At 37.6% G+C, this 22,901-nt stretch overlaps 2 protein-coding genes and 1 pseudogene across 4 annotated transcripts in view; 1 reads left to right on the top strand and 2 right to left on the bottom strand.

The window, feature by feature from the left end:
* Nucleotides 1–1,229, bottom strand: part of LOC114047699 (cell surface glycoprotein CD200 receptor 1-like) — a 30,211-nt gene extending 28,982 nt beyond the window's left edge. For all 3 annotated transcript variants that reach the window (XM_027868634.1, XM_027868625.1, XM_027868644.1), the window contains exon 1: nt 1,012–1,229. In XM_027868634.1, coding sequence (XP_027724435.1) covers nt 1,012–1,084 — 73 coding nt within the window. In that variant the 5' untranslated portion in view covers nt 1,085–1,229. The remainder of the gene's footprint in view (nt 1–1,011) is intronic.
* Nucleotides 1,230–12,762: 11,533 nt separating this feature from the next.
* The window catches only part of CD200R1 (CD200 receptor 1), a 38,846-nt gene continuing 28,707 nt past the window's right edge, over nt 12,763–22,901 (bottom strand). The window contains exons 5-7 of the mRNA XM_027867500.1: nt 15,331–15,436; nt 14,473–14,518; nt 12,763–13,194 (exon numbers count right to left, since the gene is read on the bottom strand). Coding sequence (XP_027723301.1) covers nt 13,105–13,194; nt 14,473–14,518; nt 15,331–15,436 — 242 coding nt within the window. The 3' untranslated portion in view covers nt 12,763–13,104. The remainder of the gene's footprint in view (nt 13,195–14,472; nt 14,519–15,330; nt 15,437–22,901) is intronic.
* LOC114047481 lies at nt 16,635–20,119 on the top strand (annotated as a pseudogene).

Here is a 22,901-nt window from a genome sequence, read left to right on the forward strand (position 1 = left end):
AGGGAATTTGAATTATTGAATACTATTTAAAGAATTAAATGTTATCTAATCTAATTAAATTTTAGAAATTTCAATTATTCATAGCACAAATTAGTGACTAACAACAAAGCATAACCAGAGTATTGTTACCAAATAGATATACCTGTTTAAGAAGTAAGATAGAAATCATACAAAACTAATGTGTGTGCAATGTTCCTAGATAGTTTTTTAATGTTAATTGGCATTTGTAAAGCTCTTTAAAAGCATTCATTCATTTCATCATTATTATTGGTTAATATGGCTAGAATTTAATTACATCAATAGTCTTAGGCCTGTTAAACAGAAAACAAGGTCTCTTGTGAAGACATAGTACACTTTAATCTGCTAAGCGACCTTTATATTTTCCCTACAAGAACACAAAGAATACAAGAACTATCAAAAACTCTTCATTAAAGCACAAGACTTTTCTGTTCCTTTAATTATATTTAGGCTTTTATTACATGAGCAATAGGAAGTGGGTAATTGAAACATGTAAATAATAAAGAGCCAGAAAAGTGCTTTCTCCAGAAGTATAACTTAAAGTGATCTTTCTAGATTGTTATTCATATAACTACCCTAATTCTTCACTTCTCTTTGAACGTGTATAGTTATCTTATGAAACTCAGGCAGTTTCAAATAATAAAATATCTCCTTATTTGTAATATTGGTTGAAACTGATGAGGACAGAAAATAGCAAAGGTGACTTAAGTATTGGTTTAAAAATCATGATGAGAAGAAGATTAACATTGACTTTATTCATGTTTATGGCAGAAAGAAAGAAAGAAGTCACATTATTGACATCTACCACTGATACTAAACTGTGAGATACTAAGAACAGAACAAAAAGGAAAAATAAAATAGATTTATGAGGCAAAAATAGAAGGATAAGATGACACTGATCAAGGCAAACCAAAAAACCCATGGGAGAACACCCCAACTTGCTGTTCTCTTATTGCCCATGGTAATTGCTTTTTTTTTTAAAGTCAGACTTACCAAATAGTAGAAGAGCTATGATGATCTGCAGCCCCAAAGCAGAAGTCATCTTCCCAAGAGATCTCATTTCCATATTTTTTTCTCTCCCTTCTTCCCCCTACTGTCTTTTTCAGCCTACTAGAGACCAAGCTGTACCTAATTATAGATAGGTCTTTCCTGATACACCCAATCTTCTCTAGCTTGGATTACACCAGGCCATCATTACTGATGAATTCTTTTGTTCCTCTTCTCTCCTCTCTTCTCGTGTGTTTTTTTTTGTTTTTTTGGGGTTTTTTGCCTCATAGGCAGCCTCAAATGAAACGTATCCTGTGTGTAATTTGTCTGGGGTGATGGTTAACAGAGTAGACTTCCTGGGTAGTACTTTTTATTCATAAATTCATTTTCCATTTCAGACATGAAAATATAAAATATTGAACCCAGAAAAAACATTAAAGAAAGATTGTGTACCTACTCCCAGCACTGGCTTAGCCACAAAAAAAAGTTTCAGAATTTTCAGAACATTTTTTTTATATTTTAAGTAGATAGATTGATCTGTTCATGTGATTGTTTTTTTTTTATGTGAACAGTTTTCTTTCCTTTATTTTTATGATTTTCAATAAATAACACTGAAGTATTCAATAGACGGAATACTAAGGGCCTATTCTATGTGAAGCACAATGTTAAGTGCTGGGTCGTCCCTTTTCTCAAAGAGATTACATTCTTCTATTATCTCAAAGCTACTTAGTAATGTTCATGATCAATAATTGAGACAATTTTGGTACAATTAATGCAACAATGAATACCTAGCCAGAAAACAATTAATATACCTAAAGCATAAAGAGCAGCTATGAAACCAGAGTAGCTAGTATGTCTTCTCATCCTAACCAGCAAAACATGGAAGGGAACCAGGAAGAGAGATCTACCATGAGTTGGCTGAACTATGGCTTTCTGTTACAATTTGTTGGGTTTCATTCGTGATTCATTGGAGCTCAAAAATATTTGTAAACTGAAAAATGACTCAACAGCAGCAGCAGCAGCTGCAGCAGCAGCAGCAGCAGCAGCACTTCTGCTGATATCAGGGTTAAAAAAGTGAGATTGCATTTATGTCATTATGTATGTTATATATTATATTCATATATTATATATGTTATATATAATATATATGTTATAATGTGCATGTGTACATATACACAAATACTCACACATATTGTATATGTATATATGTGATGTATATGTTTGTATATATGGGTGTTATGTGCATGTGTGTATATATGTATATACATACATATATATAAATAGTTTTTGAGCTCTTATTACATTTTACTCAGAGGTCAAAGGTTGGCAGAGGATATGGGAGTGGGAAAGGAAGGAGTTTTTCTTTTAAGATCACTTCAGATGAAATATTACATGTTACTTGGACATGAGGATTCTTGAAAAATTTGAACATTATATTCACTGGCTGTGACCAATTATCTCAATTCCAGGTGTTATTGTTAATCCTACAGGGAGCCAACACAAAAGGTGCAAAGGACATTACAAAAGGTACTATGTCCCCTTAACCTTCAAATTGTGGCAAGAATTCATTTTTGAAAACAGGAATAGGTACCCATAAACCAGGGGTATTCTGATGGAGGTGATGGCATACCCAACACCCATGGGGCCCAATGACTTTAACTTTGTGCAGTTTATACCTTACTTGACTATGAAATTTAATGACATGGAGAGGAGTGGGCTCTGGGTAATAATGCTGGGAGCAATACAACGAATGTAGTACAGCCTCAGCCCCAGCCCTCTTTCGCTAGTAAGCTTTTGAGTTTGCATTGGTTCAGGAGATGAAGATGTTCCACCCGACAGAGGCTCCATCGTACCTTTGATTTGAAGACTTTATGGTCTCTCACTAAGTTGGAGAAGATGACAGTTGTGTTCTTGACAGGACTTGACATTGGATGCTGATATTAAGAGTAGAGTCCTTGAAAGTAATAGAAGCTAAGTCCAAAGTTGGATTTGAGAGAACAGGGTGGGACTTTCTACATACCTTTGAGACAGTTGAGGCAGATGAGTCCATGTCCATTGAGTGTTCTTCAGGGTAAAGGCAAAAACGTACTGTGGATGTAAGTGAATCAGAATGCTAACAAAAGTTGAGCAAAGATCTATCACAGTAAAACAAGTAGCCTGACAAGAAATGGAAGATGAAATAGTATTTGAGTTGGGCACCACTGGCAGTTCGTAAATCTTACACAAAATAATAAACAGGTTTCCCATCAGGACCTATTTTAGATTTCTTTAACAAGAAAAATAGAAGTAATATAAGGAGACTTGAATGGTACAATAATACCTTGATCTCTGAAAGAGTAAATCATAGGTGAGATTCCTTCAATAGCCTCTCTGGACAGAGGGTTTTGAGGAACAGAGGGAAAGGGTCCTCCTTTAGGGACAGCTGGTTTTAGTAGCTCTCCATCTGAGGTCAAAGAAGCCCCCAGAGACTCAGGGACAACATATTGAAGAACTGGCCTGGTCTCTGCAACCTGTTGGGCGATTAGAATTGGAACTAGGGAAAAAAGGGATCAAATCTCTTTGTTAATAGTAAGGAATTCCTCAAAATTATCTGGAATTATCTGGAAAATCATCATCAAGATCATCTTGAAAATCTATTAATATGGGAAATAGAGAGAGAGCATCCTCAGGAAGGTGGCAACATAGAGAATGATCAAGAGAGCACGAAATGGTGGCTTTCAATTTACACTAGAGGTCTTGACATAACAAATTGACTAGGACATCTAGCATTGTAGAGAGGATTGTTCAACAGAAAGTGGACCTAGGGGTCTATTAACTTGACTTCAATTCCTGGGGAAATTATAGAATGGACACTCAAAGAGATAGTTGGCAAAGAACTAGAAAAAGAAGTGATGATTTCAAAGAGTCAGCCTGGCTTCATCAAGAACAAGCCATGCCAGGCTAAGTGGAGAGATGTGGGCTAGATAGTAATGCAACTGGATGAATTCAGAAATGGTTAAGTAGCTGTACTTAAAGAGTAGTTATAAATGATTCAATGTCAACAAAGCAGGAGGTTTCCAGTGGAATATGCCATGGGTATGTACTTGATCCTATGCTGTTTAGCTTTTTTTATCAATGATTTTGATAAAGGCACACTTGTCATGCTCATGGAATTTGCAGATGATAAAAAGCTAGAAGAGAGAGCTAATACACTAAAGACAGAGTCAGGATCCAAATGAGGTTGTGACAGGTTAGAGCACTAGGATGAATCTATTATGATGAAATAAAATCTTATACTTGGATACTTTACAAAAAAAATCAACTTTGTAACTATAATACGGTTATTGTTCTGAAAAGACCTGGGAGTTTTTAGTGGATTGCAAGCTCCATTTGAGTCAATAATGTGAAAGCCAAAAAACACACAAACAAAACTAATTCAACTTCAGTCTTCATTGAGAGACATAGCTACCTGGAATGGGAAGGAGCAAGTCCCACTGTACTCTGCCCTGGTTCAGACCTCATTTGAAGTATTGTGTTCAATTCTAGGTGCCACGATTTAAGAGAGACATGGCTGAGCTGTGGAGTATTCAGAAGAAAGCAAATTTGGTAGTAAAAAGCCTTGAGTCCATGTCATATGAGAATTAGCTGAAGGATCAAGGCTTATTTAGCCTGGAGATTTAGAAAGGGACATAAAACTAGGTTTTAATATTTGAATGGTTGTTATAGGGAGAAAGGTTAGACTTGTTCTGTTCGCCTTCAGAGATCAATAGATAGAAGTTGCAAAGAAGCACATTTAGACTTAATATCAGAAAGAATTTTCTAATAATTAGAGTCATTCAAAAGTGAAGTGAGCCACCACGAAAGGTGGTAAGTTTCCCCTCCTTGGAGGTCTTTTAGCAAAGGCTAAATAACACTTGTAAGGTATGTGGGCTTGATCAGTAGGACTAGATTGCCACTGATGGCTCTTGCAATTCTCTAACTCTCATTCTGTAATCTGTGAAGTGACAGAGGAGTTTGGATTTTCTTCTGCTTTTGAAGGCAAAGGAGAACCATTGAAGATTTCCGAGCAAGGAGAGTGACATGGTCAGACTTGTGCCTTAAGATTAGTTTGGTTGCTAAGTGGAAAATGAATTGGAAAGAGGAAAAAACAAGAATTTCAATTAAAAGGTTATATTAATAGTCCACTTAATAGGTAATAAGAGTGAAATCGATAAGACGTGGAAATGAATTAGATACAGAGAGTAAGGAAGAGGGAAGAGGCAAGGATGGCTTCAACTATGTAAAGTGGGAGAACTGGAAAGGCAAGATGCCTTCATCATAAAGAGGGAAGTTTGGAAAAATTTCTAATTGGAAATATCCAGAAAGCATTTGGTAAAATGTGACTGGAGTTCAAGAAAAAGATTAAGTCTAGATTTATAGATTTGGGAGTCATTTGAATAAAGATAATAATTTAACCCATAGAAGCTAATTAGATGAGAGAGAGAGAGAGAGAGAAATAGAAAGTACCCAGGAAGAGTTGTTGGGGGCACAGTTGGGGCAGGACTTGGAGAAAGGTATAATAATGGAAACTGAGGAAGAAAACTAAGAAACTAAAATATGTTCATCAACAGTATCAAAAACTGCAGATAGGTCAGGAATAATGAGAACTAAGGAAAGGTCATCACTGTTAGCAATTAAAACATCATTGGTAACCTTAGAGAGGACAGTTTCAGCCAAGAGGTAGGGTTGCAAAACAGATTTCAGGGGGGGTAAAAAGTGAATGGGGGTTGAGGAAGTAGAGCCAGTGAGTAGAGATGGCTTCTTCTAGGAGTGAAGTGGTGAAGAACAACAGCTCAAGAGAATGCTATTATACTTTAGATGCAACATATGGGTAGTGTCATGAGTAAAATGAATCAAGACTGAGAAAGTAAAATGAGAGTAAATCCATTTATTAGCAAGACTAGCAGTTGCATGATAAATTAGATCCAAGGCTGCTCAGCAGGCACAAGGACACTAAATGATAGACAACAAAGCTTCCTTGTAGTTAATAATAAGGAATAAATTAGGCTACATAATCTTGAGCAACAAGGACATTTATTCTTTCTGATTGACCAACGTATGGCAAAATCAAAGGGTAGTAAACACAAATTGTACCATTATTTCTCAGAACATTTTGCAGTTGGTACTATCTGATTTCCCAAAATCATATAAACAAAGCTTTTATAAGAATATAAAACTTCAAGTTACAAAATGGATGCTGTTTACAACATGAAATTGGTTTGGTTCTTTCAGAAGTTTATGAAGAAAATAAAACAAACATGGTCCCTGCCTACCGCAAACCTGCTCAGACAGTACTGATGTGGAATATGAAAAGGTATATTCAGTTACACAGATCACTATGCAATTCTCCATTTAATTCATGTCAGATGCTTCTAGCTCATAAGCCCAACTTTATTTTGCTTCATTCTCTTCATTCTATTTCTATCTAATGAACAACTTCAGATAAAGTACCTTCTTTTGATCCTGTGACCAAAAAAAAATTTTTTTTCTGTGTTAACTGCAAAACTGAAGGTAGGTAATCAGATCAATTAATTTACACTAACTTGTTCATTATTTTTCTTCATACAATGCTATGAACAAACAATGATGTATTTGCCTCTAGATATGGCACATAGAGGATATCAACTATCTTGGTAGGAATATAGTACTTTTTAAGGAAATACTCCATGGTGAATTCATTAGGAGAACTAAAGGGCAAGGCTGGAAAGAAAGAGAGCATATCTATAGAATGTTACCACTCTTAGGGATAGAAATGAAAAAGAAAGGGAACAAGCATTTATTGAGCACCTACTACATGCTAGACACTGTGCTAAGTACCTTAAAATTATCTCATTTGATTCTCAAAAGCAAGATATAGAGAAGATGAGATTCTAAGTTGAATCTATAATTCTGAAAATTAATTTTCCTGAAATACCATTTTTACCACATCATTCTCCTGCTCAAAAACATGGTCCCTATTTCCTCTGATATCAACTTTGAAGGAATGAATGAATGAATGAGTGAAAAGTATTTGTTAAAAATAAGAAGTTACTATATTAATTGCTGTTGTTATTCTAACTAGCATTTCTATAGCACTTTAAGGTTTGGGTGGGGAAATGTTGAGCATTTATTATATGCCAAGTGCTGGCAATACAAATAGAAATAGAAGAAAGTTTCTACTCTCAAGGACCCCTCCTCTAATTGGGAGAGACAGTACTAATGGGAGAGTTATTCAGCTAAAGAATGGATGAAAAGGCCCAGAGGTCCTAATGAAGTAGCTACAAGCAGGGGTATGCTGGTAAATGCTTAACAACCAACTCTCTAGGGGAGAGATGAAAGGAAAAAAAAAACATAACCTGAACCCACTTTTTTCCCTTTTTTCTTTTTTTAAAATTTATTTAATATTTTATTTTTCATCATTTACATGTAAAAGCAATTTTTAACATTTGTTTTAAAAACTTTGCATTCCAAATTCTCTCCTTTCCTCCCTCTCCACCCACCTTAGTGAGAAGGCAGGCAATTCTATTTGGTTATATATATGTAGTCAAGCAAAACATATTTCCATATGAATCGTGTTGTGAAAGAAAACATAGACCAAAAAAATTTTTCAAGAAAAATAAAGTTTAAAAAGTATGCTTCAATCTGTATTCAGACACCATCAGTTCTTTCTCTGGGTATGGATAGCATTTTTCATCTTAAGTCCTTCAGGGTTGTCCTAGAGCATTGCATTTCTGAGAATAGTGAAGTGTGTCACAGCTGATCATCTTACAATATTGCTGTTACTTTGTACATAGTACATTTCATTTTATATCAGCTCATGTAAGTCTTTCCAGGTTTTTTCTGAGAGCATCCTGCTCATCATTTCTTGTAGCACAATAGTATTCCATCACAATCACATAGCACAATTTGTTCAGCTATTCCAAAATTGATGGGCATCCTCCTAATCCTCAACTCCCTGCCATAAGAAAAGAGCTACTAAAAATATTTCTATATATATAGAACATTTTCTCTCTTTTTTTTTTATCTCTTTTTGGATATAGACCTAGTAGTGGCATTACTACTATGCACAGTTTTATAGCCCTTTGGGCATGGCTCCAAATTGCTCTAAAGAATGGTTGAATCAGTTCACAATTCCACTAATAGTGCATTAATGTCTCATTTTCCCCACATCCCCTCCAACATTTGTTATTCTCCTTTTCTGTCCTATTAGCCTGTCTAATAGGTATGAGGTGGTACCTCAGAATTGTTTCAATTTGCACTCCTTCAATCAATAGCGATATAGGGCACCTTCTCATATGAATAGATAGCTTTATTTCATCTGAAAACTGTTCCTATCTCTTGATCATTTACAATTTTTTATGAATTTGGCTCAGCTGTCTATATATTTAAGAAATGAGGCCTTTTTCAGAGAAACTTGCTTCAAATTTTTTTCACAGTTATGATTGCTAAATGTATTTCCCTCCATCTTATTCCCTATCCCTATTTATTCTATTCTCTCTGTCCTCCTCAAAAGTGTTTTGCTTCGGACTACCACCTCCCCCCAATCTACCTTTCCTTCTATCAACCTTCCCCCTTCTCTTATCCCTTCCCCTCCTACTTTCCTATAGGGTAAGATAAATTTCTACACCCAGTTGAGTGTGTATATTATTCCCTCTTTGAACCAGTTCTGATGAGAGTATGGTTCACTCACTCTCCCTCACCTTCCCCATCTTCCCCTACACTGTAAAAGTTTTTTATGTGAGATAGATTACCCCCATTATACCCCTCCCTTTGCCTGACTCCAAGTGTATTCCTCTTTCTTATCCCTTAATTTTATTTTTTTAAACATCATTCCTTCATATTCAACTCACACCTATGTGTTCTGTCTATATATTCTCCTAACTGCCCCAATAATGAGAAAGTTTTTATGAGTTACAAGCATCATCTTCCTATGTAGGAATGTAAACAGTTCAACCTTATTAAATCCTTCATGATTTCCCTTTCCTGTTTATCTTTTTGTGCTTTTCTTGAGTCTTGTATTTGAAAGTCAATTTTTCTATTCAGCTCTAGTCTTTTCAACAAGAATGCTTGAAAATCCTCTATATCATTGAATGTCCATTTTTTCCCCTGAAGGATTATGCTCAGTTTTGCTGGGTAGGTGATTCTTAGTTGTAAGCCTAACTCCTTTGCTGTCTGGAATATCACATTTGAAGCCCTCCAATTCTTTAAAAGTAGAAGTTGCTAAATCTTGTGTTATCCTAACTGTGGCTCCACAATACCTGAATTGTTTCTCTCTGGCTGCTTACAGTATTCTCTCCTTCACCTGAGAGCTCTAGAGTTTGTCTATAATATTCCTGGGAGTTTTCATTTGGGGATCTCTTCCAGGAGGTGATCAGTGGATTCTTTCCATTTCTAGTTTAACCTCTGGTTCTAGAATATCAGGGCAGTTTTCCTTGATAATTTCTTGAAAGATGATGTCCAGGCTCTTTTTTTGATCATGGCTTTCAGGTAGTACAATTTTTCAATTATCTCTCCTGGATCTATTTTCCAGGTCAGTTGTTTTTCCAATGAGATATTCCACATTGTCTTCTGTTTTCATTCTTTTCATTTTATTTCATTGTTTCTTGATTTCTCATAAAGTCATCAGCTTCCATTTGCTCAATTCTAACTTTTTCCAGAATTATTTTCTTCAGTGAGCCTTTGTACCTCCTTTTCCATTTGGCCAGTTCTACTTTTTAAGGCATTCTTCTCCTCGTTTGGCTTTTTGTACTTCTTTTACCATTTGACCTAGTCTGTTTTTTAAGGTGTTATTTTCTTCATTATTTTTTTGTGTCTCTTTCACCAAGCTGTTGAACTCTATTTTATGATTTTCTTGCATCGCTCTCATTTCTTCTACCTCTCTTACTTGATTTTCAAAATCTTTTTTGAGGTCTTCCATGTCCTGAAACAAATTCATATTTTTCTTGGAGATTTTGGATGTTGGAGCTTTGACTTTGTTATCTTCTTCTTAGTGTGTGATTTGATCTTCCTTGTCACCATAGTAACTTTCTGTGGTAAGAATTTTTTTATGTTGTTTGCTCATTTTTCCAGTCTATTTCTTGACTTTTAACTCTTTGTTAAAGTAGGGCTTTGTTTCCATAGTAGAGGACGTACTGTCCCAATCTTCATGGGGTTCATGCAGCTGTTTTCAGAGATCCTTTTAGGGACCTGTAAGTTTTCACTTCTTCCATGGTGGTACAATATAAGATGAGGTGCATTTGCCACTCTCCTGGTCTGTCTTCTGGTCTGTGAGTGACCACAAGCACTCTTTTCTGCCCTGGAACTGTGATGAGGGTCCCTGTTCCACTGCAGCTGCAAGCTCAGGTGTGCTAGCGCTCCTCCTCACCCTGGGACTGCCACCCAGGACTGCAACCCAGATCTGAGTATGGGCAAAGCAACAGAGTCCTGCCCCCAATGCCAGAAAAGAGACCCCTGTAATCTCATGATCATCAGAATCCATTATCCAATCCCTTCACCATCTGTGGGCTGAGAACTCCAGAAACAGCTGCTGCTGCTGATTCAGTGGCTTGCAAGGCCTGCCCCTGGTTCACTGAGGCCCAGTCTGTACTGGTACAGCATGCTTTGGACTATGTTCCTTTCTCACCCAGGTGCCACAGATCTTTCCTGCCAATCTTCTAAATTGTTTTTGGCTGGAAAATTATTTCACCCTGTCCTTTTGTGTGTTCTGCTGCTTCAGAAATTGTTTTATGGCATTATTTACAGGTATTTGGAAGGGTTTGGGGGAGAGCTCAGGTGAGTAGCTGTCTTTTCTCTGCCATCTTGGCTCTACCTCCTTCCTGGACACACTTTTAAGTTTAATCTGCATTATTAACATTTTCTCTATCACTTTCTTAAGTCTAGGCAATCAACAAAACAATAAACTAAGCCCTAATTTGTAGTGTTTGCTGATTCCCAAGGTGTAAATGCTTACATTGAATATTTAACAATAGGCAGTCTGAAGACCATTGGAGCTAGCTTTAGCACACCCTATATAAGGAATGTAGCAACCTCAGGAGTCCTTACAATCCATCAATGTGTCTGTCTAAAAGTGGGCTGCCATTATTGAGAAGAGGAAATTGGGCCTATGGGTCAGGGTCAGAATAAAGAGAGGATTGAGTTCCCTTTGGCAGGGGTAAGGATGATGGGAGTGGGGTGGGGGAGGATTTGGGGAAGGTATCCATTGACTAGCTAGGAGGGAAAAAGGGGAAGTGACATTAGCAGGAAAATTGGAGCTGGACTCCAGAGTAAGAGGAGAGGGAAGCCGGGTCATTCTAGGTTCCAGGTCTAGCTGGAAACTGCCAGGTTAACCTAGATAGGGTCCGGGGTATCCTGCTAGTGGAACTAGGGGAAAATATGTTGTGCAGGCCTGATCTACATAATCCCTGTTTAAATTCATTCCTCACTACTCCTCCAAACACAATTTCCACTTCAGAATCAGTTTCTCAGTGCCACAAGAATGTCAGGCTCATTTTTGCCCATGTTCATTCCTTTATATTGTTCTCCTTGCTTGGAATAGTCCCCCTTTCTCCCCTTTACTTATCTCAATTCCGCTCATCTTTCAAAGTATACTCACATGTCATCTCCTTTATGAAGTTTTCCCCGACTATTCTAGCCCTCCTCAATCTTCATGATGTAATGACAAGAGTCCTAGACTTGGAGTCAGAAAACCTGAGTTTGAATTCATTACTGCACAACTAGGTGTCACAGTGGATAGAGCACTGGGCCTGGAGACAGGTAGACTCATCTTCCTGAGTTCAAATCTCAGGCAAGTCACTTAACCCTGTTTGCTACAGTTCCTCATCCATAAAAAGAGTTGGAGAAGGAAATGACAAAATGCTCTATTATCTTTGCCAAGAAAAACCCAAATGAGGTCACAGTCAGACATGACTAAACAATGTCAACAATTGCCAATTACTTGTGACCTTGGGCAAGTCATTTCTTCATAAGACTCATTTGTAAAATGAAGGGATTATCTAGTTGTGTGACTCTGGGCAAGTCACTTAACCCCAATTACCTCACAAAAAAAAAATGAAGGGATTATACTTGATGATCTATATAGCTCAAAATTCTAAATCCCTAGAGTATCCATAGCTTATATCATACCATTATAAATAATTATAAGTTATTCCATATTATTTACTATTGTTTCATGGATGTTAGCATTCTCTCCTCAGTTAAACTGTAAATTCCTTAAAAGCAAGAATCATATCCTTCTTTTTTATCTCCCATAGCACCTAGGTTACTGCTGAAAATATTGGAGGTATTTGAGAAGTATTTGCTGATTGACCTTCACATTCATTAGTATTGTATATTTTGCCACGTGATTCAAAGTGGTAAAATGGTCTTATTTCCAAATTATCATGTTATTAAATCAAATCATATTTCTTTTTTTTTTTTTATTTTTAGGCAATTGGGGTTAAGTGACTTGCCCAGGGTCACTCAGCTAGTAAGTGTTAAGTGTTTGGTCTGAGGCCAGATTTAAACTCAGGTCCTCCTGAATCCAGGGCTGGTGCTCTATCCACTGCTCCACCTAGCTGCCCCTTAATCAAGTTTCTAATGGTCATGAAGATCATGGTCTCATGATCCCAAACATTATGCATATGCATGTCTGTGTATATACACATATATACATATACATATTCATATATATATATTTATAGATGTGTGTACACATATGCTTCATAACTACTTTAAAAGGTAACAGTCCTGGAATGACTAAATCAATGACTAAATAAATAATGATTAAATAAATGGTTCAATATTTTATTGTGTTAGCTAAGAATATGAGTTTGGTTAGTCAAGTGAAAGGGGCTTAGGAAATGACAAATGCTGGAATGTCTCTGTAATCCATCATCTCATAAGAACACCAGCTGGTAGCTACTAAGATTCCCAAAATCTCACTTCTGATGACTATTAGGAAGTGTGTCCTATTTTCAAAGTGTCTGACATTGGGAGGTTTCAGAAGAGGGTTTTCTATTTCCCAGAAATCCCAGGACATGACAAGCAGCAGTGGGTTTCTATTGCACCTGGATTAACCTGTCCTTTGGTGAGTCCTGCCTGGAATTCCAACCCAAAGTCTTCACTTTATGAAGCTGTAGAAATCATCACCTCAGTCCTAGTATCATAGAGTGGATTGTTCTTCTCTGTGTAGCTGGCATACGGCTCCACTTCATCCTAATTTCATATAGAAACCAAAGTTAAAACCCCATATACAGAGACCAAAAAATCATTGCCAAAACGTGCTCTGTTATTCTATGAAGATCAGACTCCTTACAGACACTCACTACCCTCAAGGCCATACACAATGCAAGTCTCCAATCTCATAGGTAAGTAAACAGTAGGTGTAAATCAAAGAGATGTTTCATACATTGAACAAACATTTCTTGAGTATTTACAGTCTGTATGGCATATGAGTGCTATAGAACTCCAAAAAAAGACATCATCTGTGGAGGTTAACATGGTTAGAGAAGGCCTCAGATTAGAATTTGGTCTTAAATGTTGGGTAAGATCTGAATAGTTAGGAAAGAAGGAGAAAGACATACACAGTGCTTCATAAGTATTTGTTTCATTTGTCCTTCAGCAAAGGCTTATGAGAAACACATTCTAATGAAAACAGCCTGGCTATATGTAAAGATGTATTTGGAGATAGTGGCAGATAAAACTGCATAGGTGTAGATGGAGCCAGATTGTAGGGAACCTTGAAAGCCAGGTGAGGAGTTTGGATTTTATCCTGCAACAATGGGGAAATTAATTGAGATTAATGACATGTTGAGACATGATGAAATGAGTGATTAGGCAGGTTAAAGTGGGAAAAGGTATAGAACAGACCAGAACAAGAAGTGATTGAAGATAAGAAGATAAATTAACCAATAAATGAATATGAAATTACCGAGCATCTATTCATCATAGACAGACAGAGAATTATGGTCACTTGACAATATGTTTAAAGAAGATTGTTATGATAGTATAAGTTGAAGCAATGATGGCTTGTATTTGAATGGATAAAGCATGGATGAAGAGGAAGCAGCGGATAAGAGACATTTTAAAAGAAAAATAATCATCAAAGTTGGTAACTATAACCAAGGAATAAGTCTCAGGTTTTAGGCCTTGGTGACTATAAAGAAAAGTGGTACAATTAACTGAAATGGCAGCTGGAAATAGGAATGGGTTTGAGGAAGATTAGAAAAGATAGGATGAATGTACTTTCTCCAATGGTTTTGAAAATTTGGAAGAATCTCAAGTCTTATATGCTTGAATATGGAACAAGGTGGATTTCAGCTCAGCTTCAATTGGGAAGGTCTTCCTAAAGGTTGACCACAAACAAATTGGACCAGCCCAAAGTGATAAAAACAAAATGTCTTGTTTTCATACAAAACACCAACCTTAACATAAGACAGTCAGACTGAATTATTTAAAAAAAAAGATTCACAGAAATTTCTCCCTTTATCTCACCTCTCTAGGCCCTGGAGTAGCTTCTGGCTTTGGGGATTTACAAGTCCTGTAAATATAAATAAATAGATAGATGAACGAATAAATGAATAAACAAACAAATAAATAAATGAATAAATAAAAACAAAAGTAAGCAGAAATGACTACAGCAAATAGTCTACTTAGGTTTCAGAATGAAAAGAAGCACTCAATTCCTAACCATATTATTCTATTTTCCTTTGCTTGTCCTGATAGGAATGAGCAGTTTAGTTTTTTCTAAGACAAAAAAAAATAAAACATATGAATAAGAAATTAATATCTACTTCTCAGCTACCAGCTCTCCCTGAATGCTACTCCTGGGAATATATACTGATCTCAGCTCAGGGAGAGCTCAGTACTTGCCGGAAAGTCAGAACACTCACACTAAGGATGTGGGAGGGTAAGGTGGGACATGGACTTTAGTTCATGGGCTTTATTTCAATATAGGAAGGGAAGGTAAACATCAACTATTTGAACTAGACAGAGACTATACATGAAGGCATCTCTTCTTGGTACATGGGAGGCATTGCTATAATTAATTTCCCAGCACACGTTATTGGCAGACACCCTTTCTTCTAGGCCCCAAAATTCTATGTGGCTGAATTCACCATGCTTTTACCCCATTTCCTATAACATTCTTTATCCCTGGAAGATCCTCTGATTTCTCTATCAGTTAATGAAATTCCTTCCTTCATTTGACATTCACTCCCCCAAATTTACCTTTTCCATGAAATCTTTCCTAACTGAATACCCTCCCTAAAGTAATTACACTACCCAAACCCTACCTCCCTGCCTTTTCTCTAGCAAAATTTAAAACATACATTTAAAAATATTAATCGATACCTGCAGCCATTGGATTTCTTATAAAAAACCAATCCCACGATGGCCAGAATGCCCAAAGGAACAACAGAAAGGATCACATATAGGTATCGTAAAGCAATCCAAGAACCTTTAAATAAAGACATAGATGATATTTTAACAATGGCAAGAATTTTTTGTTACATCTTTCTAGCCTAAAAGTTCTAGGGAATCTTATTATGAAATTGACTTATGAATAATGGCTCTGGTGTTTCTAGCCTCATTGGATTCTTCAATCCAGACTAGCCTTACAACTCTGTTTCTTATTCACAATACTTCATCTCCCATCTTCATGCCTTTGCACTGGCCATTTCCTGTGCCTGAAATGCATTCGCTTCTCACCTCTACATCATAAAATTCCCTTCTTCCTTCAGCATGTAGCTTAAGCCCCATCTTCTACATGAAACCTTTCCTGATCCCCACAGTTGCTAACACATTTCTTCAATCAATCAATCAATAAACATTTAGTAGGCACCTGCTATGTGCCTGGCACTGTGCTAAGCAATTCTCCAACTACCCTTGAATTAACTATGTCGTACTTATTTGTATTTATTCTTTTTATTTTAGAACTCTTGTCTTCCCCATTAGAATGTAAACTCCCAATGAGTAAAGATTGCTTCATTCTTTGTATTTGTATCCCCAGAACCTAGAAGAGATCCTGGAATAGAATAAGTGTTTAATATAGGCATGATAATTGATTGATTAATTCTAGGTTTACCATTTTCTTATGAAAGCATTTAGAACCCTTACTGATGCAGATCCACTCAGCACTTTCCAGATGGATTGAATGAATGGAGAATTACTGATGTTGAGAATGAAACAACTAGAGAGCTTTCAGGAACTAATATCCAGGAACTAATAACTATGTTAACTAATAATTATTAGTTAACTAATAACACTAATAACTTACCCAAAATTAACCAAGTACCACTTACTAAGTGGGTATGAAAAGTAATTGGCAAAAAAGAATCCTGAGAACTGTAATCATCATCCAGCATAGCAACTCTCAGTGTGGAACTTCCCTCCACAGATTACTACATAAGACCCACAGAGTTCCCTGAAGCACAAAGAAGGTAAATAACTTGCCTAGGGTCACAAAGCTAGTTCAAAGGCAGGATTGGAACCCAGGACTTTCTGACTCTAAGTCTAGTACTCTTCTGTGGTGCCATCCTGCCTCATATTAGAAATAATATAAAGCTCAAAAAAGGGGAGGGGGGAGGACCTACCTAAAGAGTCGAACAAAATAAAATGAACTGCTTTATTCTGTGTATAATTCTGTATTCCTGGAAATGTTCAAGGAGAATCTGGGTGACCTTCTCTCAGGGATATTGCAGAAGGGAGCATTGCACAGGAGGCTGGGCTTCATTATGGTTGTAAAGACCATAAAGCACTCTACAAATGCAGGTCAGTACCATCATCCCACAGTTACAATGCTTTGTTGTTTACAAAGTGCTTTCCTCCAACAATTCTGTAAAGTAGTGGTATAAATACCAATATCATATCCATTTTATGGATGGTGGAAGCAATAGCAGCCATAGGAGAAAATGATCATATTAAGATCACATTAAGAGTTCATAACAGCCCAAGTTAGGGATTCTTAACTTAAGAAGCTTCAACTTTTTAAAAATCATATTTTGATAACTATCTCAAAATAATTACTTTCCTTCATAATCTAATTTTATGCTTTAAAAAAAAAAACAGTATTCTGGGGCAGGTAGGTGGTATAGTGGATATAGCTCTGGCCTTGAAGTCAGGAAGACCTGAGTTCAAATCTGGCCTCAGACACTTGACACTTACTAACTCTGTGACCCTGGGCAAGTCACTTAACCCCAATTGCTTCACCAACAAGCAAGAAAAAAACCCAGTATTCTGAGAAGGGGTCAATAGACTTCAAAGGAGTCCATAACAGGAAAAAGACCTAAGAATAGACTGTGAAGAGGTAGCCTATAGTTGTGAATAATCCCCTGATCTATAGGAGAGTTTCAGGATAATTTCCTGGTGCTACTAGTTGGCAGAGTAGAAAATTTTCTCCCTGGGTGTTTCTGATGTAGTTTGAATATGTGGAAGGCAGAAAGTTAATATCTGGTCTGAATAACTGTGTAAGGAAAGAGAATTGGTATTTCATACAGAACCTGAAGAAATGTAAATCAGCGTGTGAGATTCATGATAGGTTTTTAGGTGTGTATCCTTGGAAAATTGGTGGGTGCATTGGGGGGCTTCAGATCCAGATCTCCAGAGCTCTTGGGATGTCCCCTTGAGTAGATTTCCATTAGGGAACATGAGATTATTGGACTTAAAGCAGTGCAAGGAAGAAGGTGCTCCTAGTTTGTACCTAGCTGGCAAAATTGAGGCTTGTGAATTTCTGCACTCATCTACATAGAACAATTCTGGTGTTTGGGCACTGTGACAAGAAAGGTCTGGCAGACACGAAGACTCCAGCTCAATCCTCTGGTGATCTCTGCATGGGAAAAGAGAATGCCTAAGGCAGGTAGCAGCTCCTAAGCTGAGTGCTTTGTATGTCTGCTTCACAAGGAAGGACATGCTGGTAATATGTATCTTAGAATTTTGAAGCAGGTTTCAAAGGGTTCAAAGCCTTCTGACTTCTATGGCTTCCTTCACAACTTCCTGGTCACTTAAGGGTATAAAAAGTCCCACTCATGCAGAACTGGTCCATCCTACACGGTGAATAAACACCATGAAAATCACCATACCCTGCCCTGCCCATATTCAAATGCCTTTCTGAAATCCAGTTATGTTATATTTACAGTAGTTTTCTGTTCTAACAATATAATGAGTTTGCTGACTGGATGTGTTTCCATTTGGGGGCCGCATCAATAGAATCTATGTACCTCTATATCCTTGTGGCATATTCTTTCCATAGTAGGGCAAAGTAAATCAGCTTTTGTTAACTGTCTGATGACTTACAACTGTTTCATTTCATCATCAAATCCAACCTTAACCAACCAGGGTCTTGGTGTCAGGCCCACCCCCAACACCCCTACCTGGTCTTTAGGTAAAGGCTGGATGACTACTTGTAAGATATGTTAGAGAAAGAGATTCTTGAATCTGGGTTCGGGCTCTATTTCATGGCTTAAGTTTTTTTTTTTTTTTCTGAGATTCTGTTGATTAACATACAATTGTCAAGATGGAGAATCTAGATATAGGAGACTGAACTTATCAGCCCCAAGGAGGCCATCTAGTGGCTTGCTTCAGAGTTGTGGCCTTGATCTTGATCCAGTTAACATATTCAGCAGTGCCCGGGAGAAGGAACTCAGGAAGGAAGATGATGAGTTTTGAAGTTCTGTCACTATGTTGACTAATAATGAACTTTCAGCCCACTAAAATCCCATGGATGTTTTCACAAGAACTGCTATCTGTACACATCTCCCCTGTATTTATATAATTTGGTTTTGTTTTTCTGTGTGTGTATATGTATGTTTAGCCCATGGGTTATAATTCACATTTATTCCTATTAAATTACATCTTATTAAATATGGTCCATTGTTCCAACCTTTTTGGATCCCGGTTTAAACATCCAACAAATTCGTTATGCCTACCAATTTTGTGATATTTGCACAATTGATAAATATGCCTCCATCTGAGGCACTGATTGATATTGAATGGAATAAGAACAAGGATAGAACCACACAACACTCCACAGCAGACCTCCCGCCTTGTCCTCATTCTATTAATTACCATGCTCTGAACCAATTCATTGGTTCTATCTAACTGTGCTACCATCCAGCCTATGCCTCCTCATCTTGTACAAAAAGATGTGCCAAGAGATATTCAAATGCTTTTCTGAAATCCACTTATCTACAGTAATCCCCTGACCTATCAATATAATAATCTCATTGTTCAGTTGTGTTTGACTCTTTGTTACCCTATTTGGGGTTTTCTTGGCAAAGATACTGGAGTGGTTTGTTATTTCTTTCTCCAGCTCATTTTACAGATGAGGAATCTGAGTCCAACAAGGTTGAGTGATTTGTCCAAGGCCACCCATCTAGTAAGTGTCAGAGATCAGATTAAAACTCGGGTCTTCCTGACTCCAGGCCCAGCACTCTATCTACTATGCCACCTAGCTCACTTCCCCAAAAAAGGAAAAGAGGTATCAGTCTCTTTGCTTAGTACAATGATTATGCAGCACAGAGTAGAGCTTGAGTTCCAACCATGGCTGCAATTTGGAAGAAGGTGGCAAAACTTGCCTTCTCATTGTCTTCAGCAAGGACCAGTTCCCTGAAGCCTATGTCCCTCTCATCTTTGAAAACTATATTGCTGACATTGAAGTGGAAAGCAAGCAGGTGGAGCTGGCACTATGGGACACAGCTGGACTGAAAGACTGCACTCTGACCACTCTCTTACCCTAACACTGATGTCATCTTCATGTGCTTCTCCATCAATGACCCAAACAGCCTTGAGAACCTCCTTAAGAAGTTGGACAGTAGGAGTGAAGCCCTTCTGTCCCAATGTGCCCATCATCCTCATGAGGAATAAAAAAGACCTGAGGCAGGATGAGTAACCCCAGAGAGAGTTGGCCAAGACGAAGTTGGAACCTGTGAGGTTACAGGAGGACCCAGACATGACCAATAGGATCACTGCCTTTGGCTACCTTGAGTGTTCTGCTGAGACCAAGGAGGGAATCTGAGAAATGTTTGAGATGCCACACAGGCTGGCCTGCAGATCTGAAAGAACAACACAAGCAGAGTTGTCCTCTCCTCTGAACTGCCCCTCCCCCCATCCGATGCCTACACATCATAGGACTCCACGTTGCTAGTTCTTGGTCCCTTCTTGTCTAAGGCTGCATGTGTTCTAACCATGCCCTCCTGATCCTGAAAGTAGGGAAGATCCTTTAGGGGGAAAGGGACCATTCCCTTATCCTCATGAGTGTCAGAGTTAGCCCTTGCTCTCATCTGAAATAGGACTGTGCTTTCCATGTTCAGAAAACAGGGGTAGGGGGTAAGGGGAAGTGATCTTTACTGATTATTTTGCACTAAGGGACACCTTGGATTCTGGTCCTGGATCACTGCCTTGTCATGATGGAAGGGCTTGCATAATGCAACTATGAGCTATGCCATGCAGGGTTACCCAAGATGAATAGGTCATAGCAGAGAGTTCTGACAAAAGGTGATCCACTAGAGAAGGAAATAGCAAACCATTCCAGTATTTTTGCCAAGAAAACTCCACAGACAGTATGGTGTGCTATGGTCCATGGGGTCACAGAGAGTCTAATAAGACTGAACAACTGAACAACAACAACAAAGCATCACCGATCAGCTTTTTTTTTTTTAACAAAACTAATTCTGGAGCCTAGTTCTTTTTCAGTATTTCCCAGTGAGTAAGACGTCCCTCAACTATTCCCCTCCCCCTATCCCCACAACTTTTAGGTATGACTGAGGATTATTTCTCATTATTCTTCCTGGTGGAAATCACTCAATAAAAGTCTACTGGGGCTTGCAAAAAAAAAAAGATTTAACAAAGGAAATGAGGTTTGTCCAATATAACTTCTTAATGAGCCCATGAACACCTACTCCCCTTTCTAATTCCTCATAAACCATCCCTTAAGGATGCATTCTAGACTTTTCTCAGGAATCAAAGCTTAGCTCAGCAGTCTACAGTTTGAAGAAGCCACCAACACAACAAAACAAACATTGTCCACTTCCAAACCTATATCATGAACTGAGTTCTCCACTATTCCTCCAAGAGGTTATTGACTGTGATCTCTGAGTTCTCTCCCTATCCTAGCATAACATTCATCTGGAACAGGTAATGTAACTCATTAAAGTTTAGGTAGGTGCTCTGATTCTTCTGATCCCATGAATTATCTTGAGTTTCAATCCCTTCTTAACTGTTTTTGCTCTATCCTTAACAATCTGAAGATTGTTTTCCTTAGTAGATAAAACAGAAACAAAAGAGTAAACATCAGTTAACATCCTACTCCCTTTGTCTGTCCTTTATGCCTCTTCCTTGGCTTTATAAAAAGTCATTGATATTGCCATTTTTTCACAAGCCATTTGTGAGGTCATTTTCAAGATATTTTTCTTGTATCCATCTTCATTTACCTGAACTTGGTTCCATCTTTTGTACACATATCGTTTTTAGCTGAATTTATTAATAAGCAAGCCATACAAAGATACTCTTTTCCTTGGGCACCTTTTCTTCCTTATCACAATAATTTGTATTTTCATTGTCAATTTTTTTTCCTGAGACCTTCCTTATTTCTTGAGCTAACTTCCCTTTTCTGGAACTGAGGTCATGAGACTACCTATCTTTTCTCTAAATTTTTTAAAATATTTTTTCATAAAATACAAATAATAATGATAGCTCACATTTATATAGCACTTTTAAGATTTGCAAGATGCTTTCCTCACAATACCGTGAGACAGGACAACGAAGTAGTATTATTCAAATTTGAGGAAATTTGGGTTCCAAAAGTTTAAATTACTTGCAGCTAGTGAGTGTCTTAGATAAGATTCAAACCTAGGTCTTTAGACTTTTAGTCCCATCTTCTTGTTTGAGAATACAATTTTTCTGTGTCTTCCATCTAATCTATTATCCTCAACTCTTTACTTTTATTAACTCCACATAGCCAATCTATTGCCAAATCTTGATTTTATCTACATAATATCTCTTGTCCTTCTTTCTACTCACACAACCACATCCCTGGTTCACACCATCATAAACTCTCACCTGGACTATTGAAATAGTCCTCCTAAGTGGTCTCACTCAAGTCTCTCCCTACTCCAATTGATCCTCCACAGATAAGCCAAAATTATTTTCCTAAAGTGAAGATCTAACCACGTTACCCCCTCCAATAAAATCTAGTGATCCCCTATTACCTCTAGGATTAAATGTAATCTCTTTTAAAGACTTTCACAACCTAGCCCCATCTTCTCTATCCAGCTTTCTTATACATTACTCACCTCCATACTCTCAAAGTCCAGCCATACTTAGCTACTTGTTGCTGCTCCTTACCGTGAGACTTCACCTCCCCTCTCCATGTCTTTGCACGGCAATACCCCATGGCTAGCATTCTCTCCTTCTTCACTTCTGCCTCTTGGAATACATGGCTTCATTCATGCTCAAGTTCTTCCTTTCATAAGACGCCTTTCCTGGTGTTCCCATTTCCTCCCCTTAGTTCTTAATGTTTTCCACTCCTCTGATATGTGTTCTATATAGGTTTTTTATATACTGATATATGTACATGCTGACTCTCCCATTAGAATGCAAGCTCTTTGAGGACAGGGACAGTTTCACTGTTGTCTTTATATCTCAAGTTTCTAGCACAGTGTCTGGCATATAGTAGACTCTTAATACTTGATTATTTGATGATATCTTTTTAGATATATGTATATATCCTTCTACTGATGTAATCCATTCATGAGTCACAACCCATAACATCTTAGTGATACCATGAGTTTATATTTACCTGCTTTAATGGAGGTCTCTATTGATTACACTATCCAAGACATTGGCATGAGGTCATGAATATGGTTTTTGCCCATTTCCCTGGTTATTGTCTCCTGTGCATTATTCAGCATCTCCTCTGCTGTGCTCCT

The sequence above is a fragment of the Vombatus ursinus genome, unplaced genomic scaffold (genome assembly GCF_900497805.2).
Source record: "Vombatus ursinus unplaced genomic scaffold, bare-nosed wombat genome assembly UNPS02001419.1, whole genome shotgun sequence".
Classification (NCBI taxonomy): domain Eukaryota; kingdom Metazoa; phylum Chordata; class Mammalia; order Diprotodontia; family Vombatidae; genus Vombatus; species Vombatus ursinus.